The following is a 20,027-nucleotide window of genomic DNA, read 5'->3' as shown; positions in this document are numbered from 1 at the left end:
ACCTATCTCTACCTGAGCTCATCACCCAATCTTCCTTTTATCCCATGAACTACTTGTACAGCTGCAGAGACACGGCTGAGCCATCTTGAGCCTCACAACACTGACTCATCACTTCCCAGTTTATCTAGGTTTTCTAGATAATCCACCTATTTTCCATTATTTTGAAACTGTCTGGTCCCCTTGACTAAACCTTGCAATGTTTCCTTGTTTGTGATGCTGAAACAGCACTGGGGATAGAATTTACATAAAGGTAGTCATGCAAAACAAATATCATTATTCACCACATTATTCAGAGCATCTAGTGATGTGCGAGCTGGAAGCGGACAAGCAGAACAGAATTAAGGTTGTTGCAAACATAAGCCAGACACATATGGTATCACTTGATACATTCAGAAAGAAGGACTTGGCTTTCTTCTTGGTGACACCACTAATTAAGCATATACAAATGTATAATTATCCCCACGCATGTGAGGTCAAAGAAAATTCCCAATGTAAATAAAAATAGCATCTGGAGATGAACTTGGCTAACAAGCTATAGTCATTTAAGTCTGAGATTCACTGTAATTCAGGTTACCCCACTATTTAAGGGGGGTAGTCTCTACAGATTTTTTGTTAGCTTTGTCTAAGATGGTTATAGCAAAGACCACATTGCAGAAAATGATCACATCCAGTATATCTTAGGGAAGTTTAAAGTAGAAGGAAACAGCCATCACTTCTTTCTGGCACATCGGAGTCAATCAGGTTGGGTCAAATATTGGACAAGTGTACAGGACACCCCAAGGTAGTGAGGGCCCTACTCCCTGCTCAGAAAAATCTAAGTGGTTCCAATCATCTTTCTTCATAAAAACTAAACTTCTACTGCTTATCTCCTTTATTATTATGCCTCAAACCCTCCTTAACACCCTCTATTCTGTTACACTCTGGTTCCCATCCTTCACTGGCAAATCCACCCACTGCACTCCATGGCTCTGCCTGCTTCTCTGAGCCGTCACAGTCTCCCTCACTTGAAGGGCAGCGCCCTCATTTGAAGGGCAGCACCCTCACTGGGCTGCCGAATCCTTTAAACCTGCGTCTTCTCTCAACCCTCCGCCAAAGCACACCTTCTCCAGAAAACTTTCCCTGCAAATCCCACCCAAATCCTAAAAATCTCTCTGTGCTTAAGAGAATTAGATAGGCCATATGATTTATATATTTTTCCCCTTATAATGGTTCTTGTGGTCTACAAGGTTAATTTTATGAGGAAAGAGTGGCAAGTAGAAATAAATAGCTACTTTAACAGAAAGAAAGTTTCTCATGACTGCTCGATCCAATTTCAGTTTATAAAGGGCCTGGTTACCTACTAGATTATCCAGCCCCTTTACAATCTGGCCACCCCAAATATGATCTTCATATTCAGATCACTGCATGGCACTGCCCCACTTCAGAGGGGAGAAGAACAAGCAAAAGAAAAGGTAAAACTTAACCTTTGGTTAAAGGTTTTTTGCGGCTGGGGTGGGGAAGGACATTTAAATTATACACTAAAGAGAAACTCAAGCATTCTGGATAGACTAAGTTTATTTTTTCTCTGTTCTTCAGCATCCCTGCTTAGTATACCTTTACAAGAAGCAAAAAAAAAAAAAAAAAAAAGGCAACCCAAAGGCCTGGGTTCTGAAGAGTGGGGCAGGAATGTAGCACATTAATACTTACTTATGGCCATTCAAAGCAGCATGGTGCAGAGGTGTATACCCAGTACTGTCAACACAGTTCACATTTGGCCCTCTCCAGATGCTATAGAGAAAAAAAAATACTGAAGTCACAAACCAAATTTTGAGACAGCCAGCTACTTGGAAAAGAATTCTGTGTGGTGTTTAAGCAAACTGGTTACTTCCACATGTCTCCTGCTAAAGGACAGCAGCTATTCACTACAGAAATGCACAGCACTGTGGGCACACAATGGTTTGCTGAACAAGGAGTCAAGTGTCAAGACATTATCATTTCATAGCTTGTTTTTCTGCACCCTTCTCCTCACTGGTAACTGCATTATTCATTCAGTCTGAGACTCATGCTTCTGAATACTTCTAGGACTGTAAGGTCAGCTCACTGAAAGGTCATCAAAAATAACACTGAACCAAACCACTCAGCCAATTATATATACTGAGCATCCACTTCTAATGCTGGTGACCGAAGGCTTAAGAGAAACCTCAACATAGACCAGATAACCAGGGCGATTCAACTAGGATCAAAGAACCCACATTCATAAAAGCACCAGGATACAGGTGTTAAGATGCAAGAAACAATTTTGTTTTTCCTTTGTGAATATGTCTTATCATTAAGAAAAGAATAACAACAGAATCTATCATTTGAGTGCCTTACTCGAAGCAGAAACACCATACTAGGAACACTGAAATGTCAACTCATTTAATCCTCAAAGCCTTAATTCTGATTTCTGTATCATACCTTACTACACTGGCCAGAGCTTCTAAGATAAGTAGTAGAGCCAGCCTTGTTTTGTCCTTGCTTTGATGAGAATGACTCAAATGTTGTTGGCAGTCTGAGGCAGACACTCTGTAATATTTATTTTAAAATGTATTAGAAATACTGTTTAAATACATTTTTTGCATTTATGGATAAAATCATAGTTTTCCATACCAAACCAACTAAATGTTACCAATAGCTTCCTTAACATTGAGCCATTCTTTCATTCCTGGAATAAGCCTTATCTCCCCATTATCCACTATGGCCATGTCAATGAATTCTACTTGACAGAATTTTACTTAGGATTTTCACACCTGCATTAATAAGTGAGGCTGATCTAAAGTTTTTGCTTTTTGTGCTATTGTTCTTGGGGTGGTATCAGTGTTAGGTTTAAGTAACAGATCACCTGGGCAGCTAACTACCTAATTCCATATTCAGGAATCACTGATATAGAGCACTAAAATTATAAAGAATCACCAGTAAAACCATCTGGGCCCAGAGCCTTCATATTCAGATGTTAGAAGCAGCATTATTTGTAACGATAAAATTCTGGAAATAGCCCAAAAGTCCATCAATAGAGAAATGATTATGATAACTAAGGTATAGACACATAGACTATTACATACCATTTATACCATTTTGTGATAAAACAGACTAGAAATTACAATACCATGCTAAAGAGAAAAAAAAAACTATAAATATTGTAGAGAAAAATATATGAGACACATTTATCAGGATAGTGGACTGAGCACACAAGTTTATTCCATCTCCTGTCTAAAATTCTGTGAAGTAAAAGAATCCCACCCTACACCACAGAAAGTTGATAGAAAATAGACAGACAGACAAGACTGATTGATTCAGCCTAAGAAAACAAGAAAAAATGTTATCAGGTAACTAGCAATGTTGAGAGATTCCTAAAAGGCAGAAATCAGACAAAGTCAGATCTACAGAAACACAACCTAGAAGAATGCAAGTTAAAATAATCACATACCACTTTTCACCTATCAGACTGACAAAAAATGAAAATAATGACGCTATAAAGTGTTTGTAAAGATCAGGGAAACAAGTACTCTCAAATACCACTGGTATGAGTTTAAACAGGCAAATTTCCCTAGGCAGACAATTTGGCAACATCCACCAAAACCAAAAATAGGCATTCACTTTGATCTAGCATTTCCACTTTCAGGCAATTATCCAACAGAAACACTTGCACATGTGCACAAAGGCACATACTTGTACAGAACTGCTTCACTCTAAGAGTAGAAACTAAAAACTTAATGTCCACCAATAGGTGGGCAGTTAAATATCAGGTACACCCATAAAATGAATTATTACATAACTGTTAACAACAACAAATGAAAGAAAAGAAAACAAGTTGGACCTATGTGTCCTGACATGAAAAGATTTCCCAAGACATGTTGTGCTATGGCTTAGTGAAAAAAAGAAGTCATTGTATAATATATGAAATATGAGCCCTTGTGTTACAAGTACACACACATACACACCTGTGGAAGCATGTGTCAGGGGGCACTGCAAAATGGTGAAGGGGGACTTTTATGTTCTGTCCGGTACTCAACCACACTATTTAAAACACTTACAGTGAGAATGCATTTATGTAGTAGTGTTTTTATAATTTTTTTAAAGAGGGGAAGGAGCCTATGCACAAGGAAAAGATGACCAAAAAACCCAAAACGTTAATAATAAATGGTTGTATAGATGTATTATGAGTCACTTTAATAAACATGTAGGTATTATGCTTAAAACCTTATGATAAATGTTAAGTGAAAAGAGAGGATATGCATACTCTGAGAGCTAGGTTTTTTGTTCATTGTCAGTCAAGGAAGTAGATGACAGGGTAAGGAGCTCGAGGTACTTCCTGGTCTCCCCATCCTCCACTAGGCTTGGACTCCTACAGCACCTTCCAAACAAAGAGCTAAAAGCAATTACACCTCTTTGTTACATTTGTGCCTCATTTCCTAAAACAAAAATTATATACTTGCACTTAACAATGAATAAAATGATGGAAAGTGAAACAGATTTGGAAAATCTAGAAGGTACAATTTTTATACTTATCTTCAAATTGCCCCACAAGACAAAAAAATCATCATTCTATTATAAAAGAGGTGACACTAAAATCCAAAAACAAATTATTTGTCCCAAATTACAAGCCAAATCAGTGGCAGACCTCAAACTCCCATTTATGGTGCTCTTGGCACCTGGCCAAACAAGGATTTTTTGGTGTAACCTGATGACAAGATGAAGGTAATATGTGGTCATATAAGGCTCTACACAATAGCAAGGTGACCGGAATAAACCAACAGGAGTTGGGAAAGAGGAAATACTAATATGAGTTAAAGCAGTTGGGAGCACAGGTCTGTCAGCTCCAACTGCTCCATCAGGAACCTGCTAGCTCTTCAATCATCGCCATCCAGGTCCCAAAGTTACCTTAAAACTAAGGTTTAAAGATCCTTGCTTGTAACAAAAAGGCAGAACTGAGCAAGCCCTCCATCATTTACTTTTCTCTTTTTTCTTTTTTTTTGGAGAGGGGTTATGGGGGTTTCTTTGGCGGGGGAGGGAATAGGTTTGTTTGTTTGTTTGTTTATTAAACATTTTTTGTTGAGTTACAGTCATTTTACAATGGTGTGTCAAATTCCAGTGTAGAGCTCAATTTTTCAGTTATACAGGAACATACATATATTAATTGTCACATTTTTTTTCACTGTGAGCTACCACAAGATCTTGTATATATTTCCCTGTGCTATACTGTATAATCTTGTTTATCTATTCTACATATGCCTGTCAGTATCTACAAATTTTGAATTCCCAGTCTATCCCTTCCCATCCCCTCCCCCTTGGCAACCACAAGTTTGTATTCTATGTCTGAGTCTGTTTCTGTTTTGTATTTATGTTCTTTTTTCTTTTTTTTAAAGATTCCACATATGAGCGATCTCATATGGTATTTTTCTTTCTCTTTCTGGCTTACTTCACTTAGAACGACATTCTCCAGGAACATCCATGTTGCTGCAAATGGCGTTATGTTGTCGTTTTTTACAGCTGAATAGTATTCCATTGCATAAATATATCACATCTTCTTTATCCAGTCATCTGCTAATGGACATTTAGGCTGTTTCCACGTCTTGGTTATTGTAAATAGTGCTGCTATGAACACTGGGGTGAAGGTGTCTTTTTGAAGTAGGGTTCCTTCTGGATATCTGCCCAGGAGTGGAATGACTGGGTCATATGGTAAGTCTATTCCTAGTCTTTTGAGGAATCTCCATAACTGTTTTCCACAGTGGCTGCACCAAACTGCATTCCCACCTACAGTGTAGGAGGGTTCCCCTTTCTCCACAGCCTCTCCAGCATTTGTCATTTGTGGGCTTTTGAATGATGGCCATTCTGACTGGTGTGAGGTGATACCTCATTTTAGTTTTGATTTGCATTTCTCTGATAATTAGTGATATTGAGCATTTTTTCATGTGCCTATTGATCATTTGTATTTCTTCCTTGGAGAATTGCTTGTTTAGGTCTTCTGCCTATTTTTGTATTGGATTTTTTTTTTATTAAGTCATATGAGCTGCTTATATATTCTGGAGATCAAGCCTTTGTTGGTTTCATCATTTGCAAATATTTTCTCCCATTCTGTAGGTTGTCGTTTTGTTTTGCTTATGGTTTCCTTTGCTGTGCAGAAGCTTGTAAGTTTAATTAGGTCCCATATTTATTTATTTTTAATGGAGGTACTTACTGGGGATTGAACCCAGGACCTCTTGCATGCTAAGCATGTGCCTGACCACTGAGCTATACCCTCTCTCCATCCCACCCCCCTGATTTTCTAACTTTTACTGTCTCTGGTTTAAAGATGATTAAGTTTGGCTATCCTACACCAGCACTAAAAATACCTCAAAACAATTACAAAAGACAAGGAAGAAAGATAAGGACTTTCCTGTATAAAGTTGCAACAGTTCCAACTGGTAAAGCCTTTTCCCTTTCTTTTCTCTAATTAGCATTTCCTCTAAACTGTCCATCTAGAAATTTGGGGGAATGGGGAATACATTAAATAAAGCAAACAAAAATGGAGAACTATAACCCCTGCTTGGAATTTTAGCTTCAGACAAAATGGTAGTAATATTCCCCTCCACACAAGTTTCTTCCTTTTTCGCAGCCCAAGAAAAGAGCTATTTACAATCTAGGTCTTCCTCCCTATCACAGCTGTCCTGTTAGGTTTTTCTAAAGCAGTAAGGACCAAAGGGCTGCTCACTGAAGGACAAAAGCAGAACACAGTGCACCCAGAGAACCAGGAAAAAAACCCAGAAATGGTCCAAGAGATTCCTAAACAAAGCCTAACCTAACAGATTGTGCAGAAGTGCAACAGCTGCTCTTGACCTACAGAAAAAACCCTCAGACTAACCTTGAAGGTAACCTAACTTCAAAACTTGCCTCGGCCACTTGCCAGTTACGTGACCTTGAATCAGTCACTTAAGCTTTCTAACATCTCTGCATCTGTAAATTCTACTATGATAGTCTCCCTAAGACTTAAATGGCTCATGGAAACTAAAAGTAAACTGGCTTGAGCTAGTTTAACAGCACAGGATTGAGAAGCTGAAGATGTGTCACAGCGACCCATCTGTATGGACATGGCATTGAAGCACAGCAAACCTTGCCTTCTGTGACTCAGAATCACTTGTTTTGAGACGGTATCTCAAGACACTGGAGGGGACCAGGAAGAGTATGGCTGATGAGAACCTGCGGCTTTGGAATCCTACCTCCAAGGCTCTCTTCATTCATTTAAAAATGGGTTACACATTTATACATGGCAGGTAGCATGCCAGATCTGGAGGTACTGATGAATAAGAACAGACCATACAGACACAGCCCACTCTATACGGTGAGACAGGTGCCAAATGAGGTCCCCCTCGTGGGGTCACTCACGTGCCTATTCAACAGATACGTGAAGTGTGCCCTCTATGCACCAGTCACTGTTCCAGGGGCTGGAGATGCAAATGGGAAAAGACAAAGTCTCTGCCCTAATGGAACTCCAGTTCTAGGGGGAAGGAGAGTGAGTGAACAAAGAGACGATATGATGCCAGGTGGCAGTAACTGCCACAGAGGAGCAAAGGAAGCACATAAAACAAATATGGGGGATGAAATAGGACAGGGGTAACACTTTAAATAAGGTACTCATAGAAATAACCTCTCTAAGAAGGTTACCTTTGAACAGCAATCCAATTAAAGTGAAGAAATGGACAGTATGGGTGCCTGAGGGAGGCAGGCAGAGAGCATCAAATGCAAAAACCCTGAGGAGGAACGTGCCTGACATGGGGCTGCAGAGCCTGGAGGAGCAGGGAGCACTGCCTGCAGGGATCAGGCTTTACAAACGTACCGAGGTGAGCTCAGTTCAGCAAGCGGCCACGGGGTATCTACTGTGCCAGGGTCTAGGCTAAAGGCCAGTGGAAGAAAACACAGGAGATACAAAGTCCATGCTGAAGGAGAGAGGGAACATCTTCAAAACATGAGAAAGAGGCATAAACACTAAAATCCAAACTAGGATGATCAACATTAAGTCTGTGAAATGGACTCAGGGTTCCTCCTACTTGATTTAAAAGGTCCATTGATACCCATATTTAAATTTGGATATCACTCTTCAGATCTAGCAAAAACCAGTCCAACATATGGGGTAAAAGTGAAGTCTCCATGAATCAAATAAGAACAGCAGAAAATACACTGTGACATTTATGCTGTTCAGCACAGAAAGTGGCCCTGCTCAAAGGTCCCCTGAATCCACATACCTTTTCTCACTGTGCTGGCTGGTATTAGTCTCACCCTCCTCAGATTTTCCAAATCATCTACTGCACCTTCACCACTGTATTCATCATATTTGACCTTGAAGCACAGTGGATTCTTTATGCTGCTCATCCATACTATATACTTTAAGCCCTTTAAGGGAACCCCTCATGTTTCCAAGAACATAGCACTATGGAAGGAACTGGCCCAGGACCACCAGTTTGCAACTTCTAACATTTGGTTTTTCCCAACCTACTACCCCAGTGTGACACGGTCGCCACTCAGTATAACAAACCTGCTACCCAGTATCCATTAGAAGTGGCAACAATCTCTCGATGGGACATGGAAGAATACAGAATTTGAGATGTCTGTACATAAAACACAGAGACAGAAGAACCATAAGTTGGAGCCAAAGTGGCCAGCCCACCTTCACCTGTGACCGTTCTGTGGGATCAGGACCAGATGATATCCTACAGTGGCTCCGCACTGGCTGTAAGCTTACTTCATGTGGTTGCCCAGTCACTTAACTGCTTACTTTATACAGACAAAAAATGACATCTCAATGGACTGGCAGAGTGTCCAATTAAGTTCAATTCAATAAATGTCAATGCCCTATCTTCCATACGCTGCAGTGCTACACAGTCTCCACCCTTGAGAGTAGGGAGAAGTCAGGCAAGTAAACAAGTGACAATGCAGTGTGCGGCATTCTGGGAAGGAAGCATGTAAAGCGTAGCTCATGGGGAAATGGGAATAAGGGAGGCTTTGCAGAAGAGGAGATACTTGAGCTGAGCCTTTAAAGCTTAGAAGGAATTAGCCAGGCAGAAGACACAAAGAGGAAACACCCAAATTCAAGGTCCCATGAGTAGTCTCAGCAAACTGGGGCAAATGCAAGAAATTATGAGTGGCTGGAGCATGATGGTGAATGCATGGATGGAGAGGCAGGCAGAGCCAGATCATGAAGGGTCCTGTATGCCACTGAAGTTTTAAGCAGGGACTAATCAGATGTATGTCTTAGAAAAATCCTTCTGTTGACAGCTGGGAGGTGGGAACCTAGATGGTGAATCTGTTATTCACCATGCTTGTTAAGATGGTTTGAAATATTTCAGAATTTGGAAAAAAAAAATCATCATGCTAAGCATCTGTGTAGATGACAGACTGGAAGAAGTGTGTGACTAGATCCAGGGAGCAAAGCTGGAAGTTAGCAATGCAGGCACGAAGTGAGGACCTGAATGAAGGCTGTGGTGAGGAGGACAGAGAGAAAGGGATAGAGTCAACAGAAAAGACAGGATCTGGTGACTAAATGGGGCAGGGTGGGGGTGACAGAGGTGTGCATTTGAACAGTTCAGTGGCCAGTGAAAGAAAATTGAGGAGGAAAGCCAGTATTGCTTTGTTTTGTGATTGTGGTAGAGTCAGGTAGGGGAGAGAACGGGAGGAGGCAAAGGGAGTTTGGTTTTGGATTAGTAGAGGCTGAAATGAATCTGGACTCCCATGTGCAGATGTCCAGTCAATAGGTAGTTAGCAGAGTCTAAAACGCCATGCTTACACCAGTTGGTTTAAAATGACAACGCTCAAATGTTCACATGCATGTATGTTACCTTTATTTGACCCTTACGATGATATTATAGAGTAGGAAAGTACATGCTGTGATTTCCATCTTACAGGTAAGAAAACTGAAGTTCAAATGACTTATTGATTGTCATACAGCTAATTAATGTGGAACTGGAACAAAATTCCATGCCTGACTTCTAATGCATGTTCCTTCTAATTTATTCAGGCTCTTGACCTTGACTGTTGAGAATAAACAACTTGGAGCTCTGTGGGTCTCCTCCTACACTCGTTCTCAGGAAGTCAATGACTCTCAAGAGTATCAAGTCAGGAAAGGGCCTTCTCCATCACTGACCCTGTGACAAGGGAGCAATGGCAATGAACTTCAGCGGGAAGAGAGGTTCTGGGCAGCTCTCCATCAATTCTTCATTAAATCTAAACAGGAGTTTGTCTCATCAGCCTTTTTCTGCCAAAGGCCCTCACTGTTTTCCTCTTTTGGTTATCCTTGCAAAGGCAGATTTATCTCTGGTCCTCAGGAAGGACTGGCAGTTTTCCAACACAATGAAACATTGTCCAAAGTCAGTCTAATTTTAAAAAGACTTCATCTTACTCAAATGAATTTGACACATCCTTATAAAATGTTTTCTACATATTAAACTGTTGAGGGTGAAAGGAGAGATAACAAGGAGCCCAGGAAACCATCCCCATTGTCAAAGAAGCTTGTGATCTTTGGGAAAAGACAAAACTTAGACATGAAACAATCAGATAAGCAACACCCAAAACAATGTCAAAGAAATTCTAGTTAACTGGGAAAAATTGAACATGTACTTTGATTTCTCCTCACTCCTGAAACCCATTAAAATGAGAGTAAAAACAAGCAGAAAAAGAATAGGAGAAAGGTAACAGTGAACATAAAATGTCAACATTTGGGGGGAAATGAAAAGTAGATAAATTAGCAGAGCTGAAAAAGTTAATCACTGTAGCCAGAGAAGGGTATGCCAATTCACACACACATCCAGGGAAGATGCAGGGATTCGAGGTACCAGGTAGCACAGGAGATCAGGGATGAGGAGGGGCTGAAAAGGCAGACTTGATATAAATTCTGTATAAAGAGGCATTAGATCACCAGGTCTCCAGTCACATCAGGGCAGCCAGCAATTACTCCTGCACCCAGGGAGGAGAAGGTGGATTTATTCTGTGAAGAAACTGAACCAGGTAGGCTCTAAACTCAGGGACATTAGGAATAGCAGAAGCCAGGAAGAGGCATTGTATAGAAAGCAAAGGCCCTAAAAAAAAAGTCTACATCCTGAAGGATGAGATCCCAGCCCTGTTCACCCACTTGGCTTCCAGAATGTTGACAGCCCTACCCTTCAACCCCAGACAGAAGGTTGAAAGATTCTTTCTGGCAGAAACCAAATGACTCCACAGAAAGGTTCAACAGATGTTAACTTTTGGGAATTCCTCAACAAAGCAGGTGGGTTCCTGCCCAATCACCCTCTACAGAGTATATAAGACCCATCCTTTACAAGTTCCTCCCACCACTATACAGACCACTCAATCGGCTTCTTAGTGTCGCACTCTTGAATAAAAATGACAACTAAAGATCACCATACATTTAAGGAAAATGTTCAACATAAAAAGAGAGAGCAGAAAACAGTAAAGGGACTCAAAGGAACAGAACCAAGGAATCAAATAAAACCTCAATGAAAAAAAACTATTATCATACAGAACAGGATTAGAAAACAAATTGGCAAAATCGGTGCAAAGATTTAGGAAATTAAAAAATTATAGTAGAAATAAAAATATAAAGAGCTAGATGATAAAGTTGGGTAAATCTCTCAGAAACTAGAACCAAAAAAAGAGATGGGGAATTCAAGACAAAAGGTAAGAAAATTAGAGGACCAAGAGTTTCAGAGAAAAGAGAGAAAGAAGAGAGGAGAAATTTTTCAAAGAAATAACTTAAGAAATCTTCTTAGAACTGATGAATATGAACTTCCAGTTGAAAGAGTCCATCCTATACTCAGTACAGTGAATAATTTTTAAAAAGACCAATCCCCACGGTACACTGTAGAATTTCGGAATATATGGGATAAAAAGAACAGTTTCCAGAGAGAAAAAAACAGTTCACATACAAAGGACTGAGTGGCATCAAAATTTTCAATAATTTCAAGACCTTCAAAAAGTCATGGCTTTTGCCTCTGGAAGCCATAAGACAAAGGAGCAATGCTTTCAAAATTCAAAGGTGAAATGATTTCCAACCTAGAATTCTACAGCAGACAAATAATCAGTCAAGTATGAAAAAGAGAATAAAGATATTTTTAGATATGAAGAGTCTCAAATTTTACCTCCCACACACCCTTTTATCAGGAAGTGACAGGAGGATATGCTCTACCAAATAAATGAGCAAACCACGAAAGAGGAAGGCAGGCATCCAGGAAATGGGGCAAAAAAAAAAAAAAAGGCAAAGGGAATCAGCTGCGCAGCAAGCCTGAAGAATATTCGACCAACGCTGGAGGATGCAGGGCCCCAGGGGGACATCTGCCAGAGAAAATGAAACTGACAAGATCAACTGATGTATCTGCTTGGGACAGGGAAATTAATTTTTAGGGATTGAAAAATTATGGTTGGTATTTGGGAATGAAGAGTGAGCTAGACATAGGAAACTCAGAAAACCAATGAGAGAGACAGTTAAGGGACTGTATAAGAAAAAAAAAGAGGATTATAGTATATTAATTGGTTCAGCAGGTTAATAATATTTTAACAGCCATGATTATATAAACATGAACATTAGATACTGATGTAACTAAAAATTGTGATACATCTGAAGGCGGAGGCAGTGGACCAAGAGAATGCAAGAAAGCTAAACCCTCCTCTTCCATTACTAAGACTGAGAGAGGATGTCTAAAATTTAAAAATCAAGAAAGAGCAGCATAAGCATAATAATCAAAAATCTGAAGGAAACACTAAGAGCTGGAAATGGCTGCTTCCCCCGAAAAGAATTCAGGTATGCATAAGTGGCCCCCTAGTAAGGACGGTGCAGAAATCATTCTGACTACATGTCAGGCTGGACGGTAACCTTGGCTTTTGTGGCCATGTGTTTTGTGTTTCAAATATAACATGAAAGGCAGTGACTTTGAAGGGTTTATTCCCTCATGAGAGAGAAACACAGCAGAAAGACAACGCCCCATTTTAACCTCATAGGTGACACAACTCACACAGTAAACTTGGAAGGATGGCTTCCTTGTTCCAGAAGCCAGCAAGGAGTTCTCCCCTCTCTCTTGCCAAGGACAACTATCTTCTGCTTCTAATCAGTAATCTGCACACACACATACCCCCAAACACAAACTGGCAAGGCAAGTTCCTTGTGAGCAGGAACTGTTGGAAACCTTCTACAGTCACTCTACTAACTGCTGTTTTCAATCACTGCTCTCTTCGGCAGAACTGGCACTGCCTCCCTGTCAACCCTATAACAGGAGAGGGGCATGGGAGCGGTGGCATGAAGCAGCACAGAGCTTCAATACGACGTGGACACGACAACCTGACAAGTACACTACCAGGAAGTGAGAGCACTACAGGAACACTCTGCTGTTACTACGATGTATTAACGAGGATTAATGTGTAAATCACATTTTTACAAGCCATATTTCCCTCATGGTTTACACTAAGACTTTAGGGGTCCTTATCTTTTATTTGATTCAATTTACGTTAGCCTGGCTTCATAACACTAAGGCATTTACAGTTTCTGTTCCACAACTGCAAAAAAGGCACGGAAGGAAAATGGTCTCCAGAGTTCAAAATTCTGACTTCTGTCACACTGCATGCTCCGTGATAGCAGGGACAGCACCTGTCTTGTGCCACCTTCACAAGCAGAAAGCGCATAGTACCAGGCACACAGTAAATACTCAAATAAATCTGGGGAGCGGGGAGAAGGGGAGAAGCCACCGTGCTCTTTTAGGTATCTTACAATAAATAAGACCAATTCCCTGACCTACAGTACCTCTGAGGCACAGAAATAAATATTATAATGCAACATGATAATGTGCTGTAAAAGAACTGCAAAAGCCTAGGGAACACAGGGGGAAGCCTGGATGAATGGCATCCAATCTCAAGAAAAAGGGATGAAAGGGCTTGCAGACAAAGGGAAGAGTGTGTGATCAAATTGCAGCCAGGTGATCTTTTAAAAACAAACACTTCCTAGTTTTCTGCATTCCTCATACTGGGTCTTCTTTCCTAGGAGGTCAGGCTCCCTCCAGCTTCTTCCCCATCTTGCCTTTTCAACTCCTCTTCAGCATTAAGCAAAGCTCTCCTCCTCAGGTAACTTTCCTTTCCTTCCCAGGCCAGGTAGGACTTCCTGAGTACTTGTAGGGCTCCTTGTACTTTGCCTTGATCTCAGCGATCTGAGTCTAGAGCTCTATATTTGTCACCCATCATTATTGGATTGTCTTTCTCACTGGACCACAAGCAACTTCCAGGCAGACCCAAATATATTATGTTTACCACTGTATCCTCACTGCCAAGAAGGCACCGTACCTGGCACGTGCTGAGAGCTCAAAGAGTGAGTGAAATCTACACCTAAAGGCATGAAGGGGCCTAGCTGTTTAAAGAAAGCTGTGGTAAATTATTTGTTTAGATTATGGCAACTATATGAACTCAAGTATCTCTATCAGGTTATTTCATGAGTAAAAAATACTGCACAGTTTTTCTAAATATATGTAAGGTAGCATGTTACCTAGAAAGAAAAAAATAATGTTTCTTCTATTGTTTAGTAAGTGTGAGTGTGTGTTTTGGGGTGGGGTGGGGTGGGGTGGGGGGTGGGCAGGGTGCATGTGCACAAAAGAGCTTTTAAGAATGATTTGCTCCCTGGCTTGTCAAAGTCCAGAGGCTAAACTAAGCTGAAAAGGAAGGCAAGATGCCTTAATCAGTCATGTTTGGGGGGCAAAGATACCTTCATCTGAGGGAAACCATAAATCCTGCCTTATATCTGTTGTCCCAGCATAATTATTAACAGCATCCTGGCCTGGACAATAAATTATACGGTCACTTTACTTCATCCAGACTTTGAGACACTTTTCTTGCAATTTTGAGTCCAAAAGTCCTGGAAATTATAACCAATAGTAAATGTTTACTATGAGCCAAGTATACTTTAAGAGGATTAAATAACTACTTCTCATCATAACCCTATTAGGGAATCCTAGGACACTGACAAGTATGGAGGAGAATAACTTACCCAGAGTCACAGAGCTAGAATGGGTGACATTGGATTTAACTCCAAAATATACAACTTCTTGAAAACAGCTCTCTCCTGGCTATTTTTCTCACTCCTGATGGAGATGAATTCCCCACAGCTCATACACTTTCATTTCCGCCCTGCTTCACGTTCCTCGCTCCTCATTCATTCTGTCCTGCTCTTTTTTCTTTCTCTCCAGGGTTATAGGAAATCAATAAAGAGTACTGAGAGAGAGGCACTATATTCTAGGTAGGAAACAGATCCCAGAGGGAACTGAATAGAGGTAGCTAACTGAAAGGCTCCTATTAACATTTCCAGAAATCCAATTAGCTGACAAACTTTGTCACTTAAGATAACTATCAAAAGTATCAACATTATAATGAAAGCTACAAGCTGACTGAATTCACTTTATCTTAAGGTATTTAAGATGATTATTTTGTTGTTCTGAGGAAATTAAAATGCCAAAAATTTCAATATAGAAAATAATAAAGCAAAAGGGATGTATACCTTAAATGAAATTTATTATCAGATTCTAGGTGTCCTACATACATCATATATATTTCCTAAATGTCTAAGCACCACAAACAAAAATAGTATTCTGAATGTGGTTAATCTGTAAGCTGAGTGTCAAGGATCTAAATGTTTTTTCACACATACAGCTGACCTGTGAGTGAATCCCAGACTTGACACATGAAGTTAGCTACAAAATTTCTAGTAGATCATCTAAACTTTATGTAAAATGGAGTTGTCACTTGTCCTATCCTCACCCTGAGAGGGTTGTTTTATGGAATAAATGGGCTAATACATGTGAAAAAAAACTGAACTAGAATCTAAAACATAAGGGCTTGGCATCAGTAAAGTGAGGCAAGACATTCTAAAGAATGAGACCAGTGTATATGTGCTGACATGAAACAACACGTAAGATATATGAAGTGGGAAATGCACCTGCACCACAGTACGTAGAGTATGATCTCATTTCTGTAAGAACGGTGTTTTTCTAAGCCTATACTAACATATGAAAGGCTATATACCAAAGTGTGAAGACTGGTTCTGGGGGTGAGGCATGTATTTATGATAAAACACACACACACACACACACACACACACACACACGGTGACAAAGACTCTCCTTGATCAAATTTTAGTCAGGCTTCTCAGAGTACTCTTTTAAACTAGGTCTTGACTTTTGTCCCCCATACTATCTTTGACCAGCTCAGCCCAGTTTTAGCAAGAATTCTGTTAAGTAAGTTTATCAAGAGTTCTCCCACCCTTGATATCTGATCAAGTTCTTCACCTTTGATGGCTAAGTCCTTGGCCTGCCTTTTTCAAGAATCCTGTTAGGTCAGTTTAGCAAGAATCCCCCTACTCTTGATGTTTCCATTAAGTCATTTTCTATCCACTGACCCACTCACCCTCCTCCTTGGCCAAACATCCCCACTTGTCCTTGTTGTATTCAAAGATAAGCCTGATCTCTCTCACCTATTTCAATACTCCTGTTGTAACAATCTTAATGTCTTCCTTACTGTTTAAACAAGTGTCAGAAAAAAAATTTCTTTAATGACACATACTCTCACTATTTTTTTTTTAAGCAAAGCCAGATCTATTCCAGAGAGATGAGCTTCCAGCTACAAGATTCTTACGAGAGTTCTTTTAAGAAGAGGTTCTGGAGAAGATATATTTCTGGATTTGGCCTCTTTTTTAAAAAAAAAAAAAACCTCCTGTGGTCTTTGATATCTCCAGCCTCTGGAGTAGGAAAATCAATTACTCCCATTTGCTTCTGAATGGAGCTCTTCAATCAGAGAGGCTAAGAACAAGCCTGCCCAAATGACTGCAGTACCAGTCCCCAGGGGAGGGGACCAAACGGGTCACTGATTTCAAAGGCTGGTGGATTTTAGAAGATATTATAGGAATTGTACAAAATGGTTATGTATTGCTCATTTAACTGACTGTGAGATTAGGGGAGGTGAATGAGTCAACCTCGGGTTACCAAATCCCAGATATTCTACATCCTGAAACAATTCACAAATTTGTCCCTTCCTCCCTATTCCCAAAGTCACTGCCTTACACCTGAAGTAATCTCCAAAGTGATCTTGATTGCCTGAAGTCTCTTCCTTCACAGACAAAATCAAAATACACTCTTTACAATGTTGCTACTGTTAAAACTTTTCAAAATGTTTATCCAGTCAGATTTTTCTCCTAAAGAGCTTTCGTTGGCTCTCTCCTGCCTACAGGAAAAACTTCTCAGCTTGTTATGCAATCAGGATCTTACCAAGCTATCCCCAGTTACCTTTTTGGCCTCACCAACCTCCACGCTTCAATACACACTCTGGGCACCGGGTATATGCCACCTGTCTTTGTACTTGCTGTTCTCTGCTTCACCCCATCTTCATCTCTGTGAAATCTCAAACATCCCTCAAAGACCCAATGAAATGTCAACTCACTTTCCAGGCTGAATTAACTTTATCCACAGTGCTTCTTTACAGAGTTCTACTTAAAACATCTACAATACTATGTTCTTTTTATTTGTTTAAAACAAACCTGTTTCCTTCATCAGACAAGGAGCTCCTTGAAGGCAGAGGCCTTGTTTATTCATCTCTCAATCCCCAGGGCCTAAAACTATCTTGTCCAAAACCTGTATTTTATAGATGAGGAAACTGAGACCCAGTGAGGAGAAGGGGCAGCTAGTAGATGGCTGGGCCCTACCGGAACCGAGGCTCCTGTCTCCCAGTGAAATGTTCTGTTCACGACACCGCACACTAGGATAAATTCTCTCTATTGCCTCATGTGACACTTGTTCTCAGCTCTCTCCCTTGATCATCTTCCCTGCCCTTTCTCCTCTTACTTCTCTTAGTGAAGTGACCTACCAAGAGCCTTGAACATCTAGTCCAGCAGATGAATACCCTGATTCTAAAGGCTCAGAATCATTTTTCTCACGGGTCAGTCTGTAAACCCTGGTGTAGGGTACCTCTCACCTGCTCGTACCGTGAGGTCAGGTGAAAGGAGAGGGGTTGAGGTTCAGTCTGCGAGGTTTGCAAAGGAAGCAAGCGCACTGAGGGGATCGATGTGCAGCAAGTAATCCCCGTCCTTGGGCTAAGCCCTGATGGGCCTGGCATCTAGTCCAGGGTGAAGACTTCTCCAAGTGCCATCATTTACCCTGAACCAAGAGAGCTAGGACACAAGTAACACCCCTTTCTCAGAATCAATTTTATTAGTAACCTCCCTCTGCTGTGGTTCTGTTTAACCAAGGCGATTTTTTCCAAGCAGATTATTTCCTTTCTAAAAATTACATTCTGTTCTTGAAGGGAACAAGGCAATTATTTCTGAAAATATATACTTACAGGTTAGACAGATTGAATTTTGCTGCCTTAAGCTTTTCTGTTTAAACTAATTTTTTAAATTTATTTCTCCACAATTTAGTAAGCACCGTAGCCACTTAGTTGCAACTTCCATTAGTAAAAATAGCTGAACAAGGTGTATTACTTTGGAAAATTAAAAAAAAAAACAAAACTCACAACAACAACAAAAAGTTGGTTTTAGCTAAGTCCAAGTTTTCTCACTTTCTTTGCCCCTATTTGTAATACGTTTAAATGTAGTTTAATCCCAGGGCCTGTCTCAGGGACTTTACTGAGATCTGTATTTAATCAGCCTCCCAAATCTGCTCTATTTGCCAAATTCCTTTTCTAGCTTTCCCAAAAGGCACCAAGTATCCTGTCCTTGGAGTCAATCCAAAAATAAGCACTCTGGATAACTAAGAACCTTGGCAGACACCTGGCTAAAAAGCAAGACCATGCTATGTGTAGCATCTACCAACTGAGGAGTGAGAGACTTGAAGGTTTATAAAGAAAACAGTTTCCCAAGCTGGAGGGCTTTCCCACAAATTGCTTTCTGTATCTCAATTTTTAAGTGTACAAGTCAAAAGGCAACCATTTACAACAGTCAAACCTCTACATGGGGAGAAAAACAGCTTCATAAATCAAAGAACAAGAGGAAAGCCCTATCATTTGCTGATGTCCTAGAGCATGAAGAAGTCCAGAAAGTCTGTAATGAGTCTAATAGACGTTGTTAAACTGAGGAAGTACAATAGCTACAGCAGCTCAGTCTACTACAAACTATGTATCACACCAGACACCTAATATGTAAAATAAGAACTTGCATTTTATAAATTTTAACATGCTCAGAGAGATGAAACTAAAGAGAGATGAAGCAGCTTGCCCGAGAACACACAGCTAGCACACAGAGCCAGCTGCACACTTGTTCTGCCTGACACATAAATCTGTATTACTCTATTTATCACCTACCAAAGTCAACATGCTGGTAGATTTAAATAACTATTGGTTTATATAACCATTCTGTTAATAATGAAAGCCTTAAAAAGTCTATGGTCTCTAAAAAGTTCTAACAATATCTCTGTGTTGACTCCTAATATGTATGCCTTTGTGCACACATATGCATAGCAATTACTGACAAAAATTTAGAGACTGACTCAAAGCCAAGACTTCTTATGGCTCTAAACTGTAATAGTAACTAAAAACACTACACTTCAAGCTGGTTCTTTGAAAAGACCAATACAATTGATAATGTCTAGCTGAGCTAACCAAGAAGAAAAGAGAGAAGACACAAATTACTACTATCAAAAATGAAAAAGGAGCCATCACTACTAATCCTATGGACTTCAAAAGGATAAAAGTACCCAGCCTAAAAAGTCGTATTGGTGAATTCTACCAAACATTTAAGAAACAACATCAATTCTCTGCAATCTCATCCAGAAAACAGAATTAGAGGGAACATTTCCTAACTCATCCTATGAGACCAGCATTACCCTAATACCAAAACCAGGCAAAGACATTAAAAGAAAGGAAAACTACAGAATAATATCTCTGATTCAACATTTGAAAACCAACCACTATAATCCATGTCAACAGGCTAAAGAAGAAAAATTATAGGATCATATGAATATAAGCAGAAAAAGCATTTGACAAAATCCAACACCCATTAATGATAAAAAGTCTTAAGAAAATTATGA

General features: G+C 40.0%; 1 protein-coding gene across 6 annotated transcripts in view; it reads right to left on the bottom strand.

Annotated features, from left to right (window-relative positions):
• ANKS1A (ankyrin repeat and sterile alpha motif domain containing 1A) overlaps positions 1–20,027 on the bottom strand; it is a 176,647-nt gene that overhangs the window by 103,934 nt on the left and 52,686 nt on the right. For all 6 annotated transcript variants that reach the window (XM_031434884.2, XM_031434885.2, XM_064476406.1 and 3 more), the window contains exon 2: positions 1,687–1,767. In XM_031434884.2, coding sequence (XP_031290744.2) covers positions 1,687–1,767 — 81 coding nt within the window. The remainder of the gene's footprint in view (positions 1–1,686; positions 1,768–20,027) is intronic.

The sequence above is a fragment of the Camelus dromedarius genome, chromosome 19 (assembly GCF_036321535.1).
Source record: "Camelus dromedarius isolate mCamDro1 chromosome 19, mCamDro1.pat, whole genome shotgun sequence".
In the NCBI taxonomy this organism is placed as follows: Eukaryota; Metazoa; Chordata; class Mammalia; order Artiodactyla; family Camelidae; genus Camelus; species Camelus dromedarius.
This window is presented reverse-complemented; position numbering and strand designations above follow the sequence as displayed.